At 39.6% G+C, this 2,950-nt stretch overlaps 1 protein-coding gene across 3 annotated transcripts in view; it reads left to right on the top strand.

Moving 5' to 3' along the window:
• Window positions 1-2,950, top strand: part of FASTKD1 (FAST kinase domains 1) — a 50,521-nt gene that overhangs the window by 21,519 nt on the left and 26,052 nt on the right. For all 3 annotated transcript variants that reach the window (XM_037734495.1, XM_037734496.1, XM_017517325.2), the window contains one exon: window positions 1,969-2,100. In XM_037734495.1, coding sequence (XP_037590423.1) covers window positions 1,969-2,100 — 132 coding nt within the window. The remainder of the gene's footprint in view (window positions 1-1,968; window positions 2,101-2,950) is intronic.

Genomic DNA, 2,950 nt, shown 5'->3' with positions numbered 1-2,950 from the left:
GAGACAGGGTTTTGCCATGTTAGTCATGCTTGTCTTTTTCTTTTTCTTTTTTTTTGAGATGAGTCTCACTCTGTCATCCAGGTTGGAGTGCAGTGGCACAATCTCGGCTCACTGCAATCTCTGCCCCAGGTTCAAGCGATTCTCCTGTCTCAGCCTCCAGAGTAGCTGGGATTACAGGCATCTGCCCCCATACCCAGCTAATTTTGGAATTTTTAGTAGAGGCGGGGTTTTACTATGTTGGCCAGGCTGGCCTCAACTTCCTGACCTAAAGTAATCTGCCCACCTCCACCTCCCAAAGTGTTAGAATTACAGTAATGAGCCACTGCGCCTGGCCCTGTAGGCTGGTCTTAAACTCCTGACCTCAAGTGATCTGCTCGCTTTGGCCCCCCAAACTGCTGAGCCACTGTGCCCGGCCTTCTTTTTTTTTTTTTTTTTTTTGAGGCAGGGTCTTGGCTACATTGCGGAGGCTGGAGTGCAGTGGTGGCATCACATCTCACTACACCCTCCACCTCCCAGGCTCAATTGATCCTCCCATCTTAGCTTCCCGAGTAATTGGGACTACAGGCACTTATTGCCATGCCCAGCTAATTTTCGTATTTTTTGTAGAGTTGGTGTTTTGCCATGTTGCCAAGGCCGGTCTCCAACTCCTGGGCTCAAGGAATGTATCCATCTCGGCCTCCCAAAGTGCTAGTTTGTTTTTTCAAAGTAGAAAGACAATTGTTTATAGCATTTTAAAAATTTTATTTGGAGGCCGGGCGCGGTGGCTTACGCCTGTAATCCCGGCACTTTGGGAGGCCGAGGCGGGTGGATCACAAGGTCAAGAGATCGAGACCATCCTGGTCAACATGGTGAAACCCCGTCTCTACTGAAAATACAAAAAATCAGCTGGGCGTGGTGGCACGTGCCTGTAATCCCAGCTACTCAGGAGGCTGAGGCAGGAGAATTGCCTGAACCCAGGAGGCAGAGGCTGCGGTGAGCTGAGATCGTGCCATTGCACTCCAGCCTGAGTAACGAGAGCGAAACTCCGTCTCAAAAAAAAAAAAATTTATTTGGTGCTATTGCATTCAAGTGGAGAATCATAACCTTGTGAAATAGAGAGCGTAGAGAAAATATCCTCTTTTTTTCTTCTTTTTTTTTTTCTTACTTTCCTATTTTTAAAATTTTTTATAGAGCTAGAGTCTTACTCTTTTGCCCAGTCTGGTTTTGAACTCCTGGGCTCAAGCAGTTCTCCCAAAATTATGACCAAGGCCATAATTTTCAAAAGGAAAGTTTCTGCAGCACAGTTAATATCTGTATGAACTGGAACTGTCTCACACCACAAAGTTACCTTGAAATCAACAAACAAACAAACAAAAAAGAAAAAAAAATAAATCATACTGCCATTTGTTGGCTTTTTGGTAACTTGAGATTTCAGAAGAAAAAATATGGTTATTTTTTATAAATGCTTAATTGCACATATATTTTAATATATACTTAATTGCATATGCTTAATTTTTCATGACCTATATATGTTCCTTTATTTTACTATTATGTCCCATTTTTTCCAACTTATTGCCTGTTAGTATTTCCCTTAGTTCTTCATTTGAGGGCCAGTGGATTTAAGGAAGAAAATTAAATTAGTTCTGCTAATTATTAGTAACTCTTGGTAAAGATTTTGTTATGGGGAGGATGTGGAATTTGATGCTCTGTGAGATTTGTTTAATTGAGGAAGAAAAACTATGCTTTGCTTATGCAATTAATAATTGAATATTATTTCAATCATACTTCATTGATTGTTTTTACTTCATTCTGTTTTAGTTGTTTACATTTCTAGAGCCATCTTGAGACATTTCTTCAAGAATAGAAAATCTGGTCTCATTCATTGCTGTTTTTCCAGCACAGAGCAGTGTCTGGAGTGAAAGCACTACAGCAAATGTGTGATAAATGAATGCATTGGTTATAATATATGCTCTATCAATCCTTTTTTAGAGTTGCTTCAGTTCTGTATAAACATTTGGATAACTATAAACCATTAGAGTTGTTGAAGATAACTCAAGCATTGACTTTTCTGCATTTCCAAAGTAAGGAGTTTTTTGTGAAACTTAGAGAATTACTGCTTAGGTAAGATAAAAATAGAAATGTTTGTTTAGTATTTCATTTTCTAGCCACAATATTTGTTTTGTTTAACTATGTACAGAGGTGCTAGAAGTTATAGAGCAAAATTGTGAAGCTTATTAGTAAAAATGTTATGACACTTTATCTCCCTCCATGACCATTCTGCCAATGCCCATGCTGGGTATATTTTGAAATGGAAATGAGGCCAGTAGGGTGATGAGTTCCCTAGGAGAGGAATGGCAGTAAACTGATGAATAGCAAAGCCATTCTCCTTTCCTGCAGAATGGAGTAACCATGAAAAGATGAGGGCTGCTGATTGAAAACTCCATTTGGGAGCATTCATATTTAGGGCCCTTCAGTCTTGCATGCATGCCTATTTTAAGGCTTATTAAATTTTTAAATTCAAAATTTTGAGAATAAGATATAATGGTGATGTTAGTGAAAAGGTGTCTTCTTTCTTTCTTTTCTTTTCTTTTTTTTTGGGGAGTCTCACTCTGTCACCCAGGCTGAATTGCAGTCACACGATCTCAGCTCTCCATCTCCTGGGTTCAAGTAATTCTCCTGACTCAGCCTCCCAAGTAGCTGGGACTACAGGCGTGTGCCACCAGGCTTGGCTAATTTTTGTAATTTTAGTAGAGATGGGGGTTTCACCATAATGCTCAGGCTGGTCTCGAACTCCTGACTTCAGATGATCCACCCACCTCAGCCTCCCAAAGTGCTGGGATTACAGTTGAGAGCCACTGCTACTGGCAAAAAAGTGTTGTCATACAGAATTTTCCCTTTATAATTTAAAATTACCTTATTTTCTATAGATACAGTTTTTTTTGTTTGTTTTTTTTTTTTTTTGTTTTTTTTT

The sequence above is a fragment of the Cebus imitator genome, unplaced genomic scaffold (assembly GCF_001604975.1).
Source record: "Cebus imitator isolate Cc_AM_T3 unplaced genomic scaffold, Cebus_imitator-1.0 Scaffold628, whole genome shotgun sequence".
Lineage (NCBI taxonomy): Eukaryota > Metazoa > Chordata > Mammalia > Primates > Cebidae > Cebus > Cebus imitator.
Note: the sequence above shows the minus strand (reverse complement) of the source record. Positions and strands in the feature narration are given on the sequence as shown.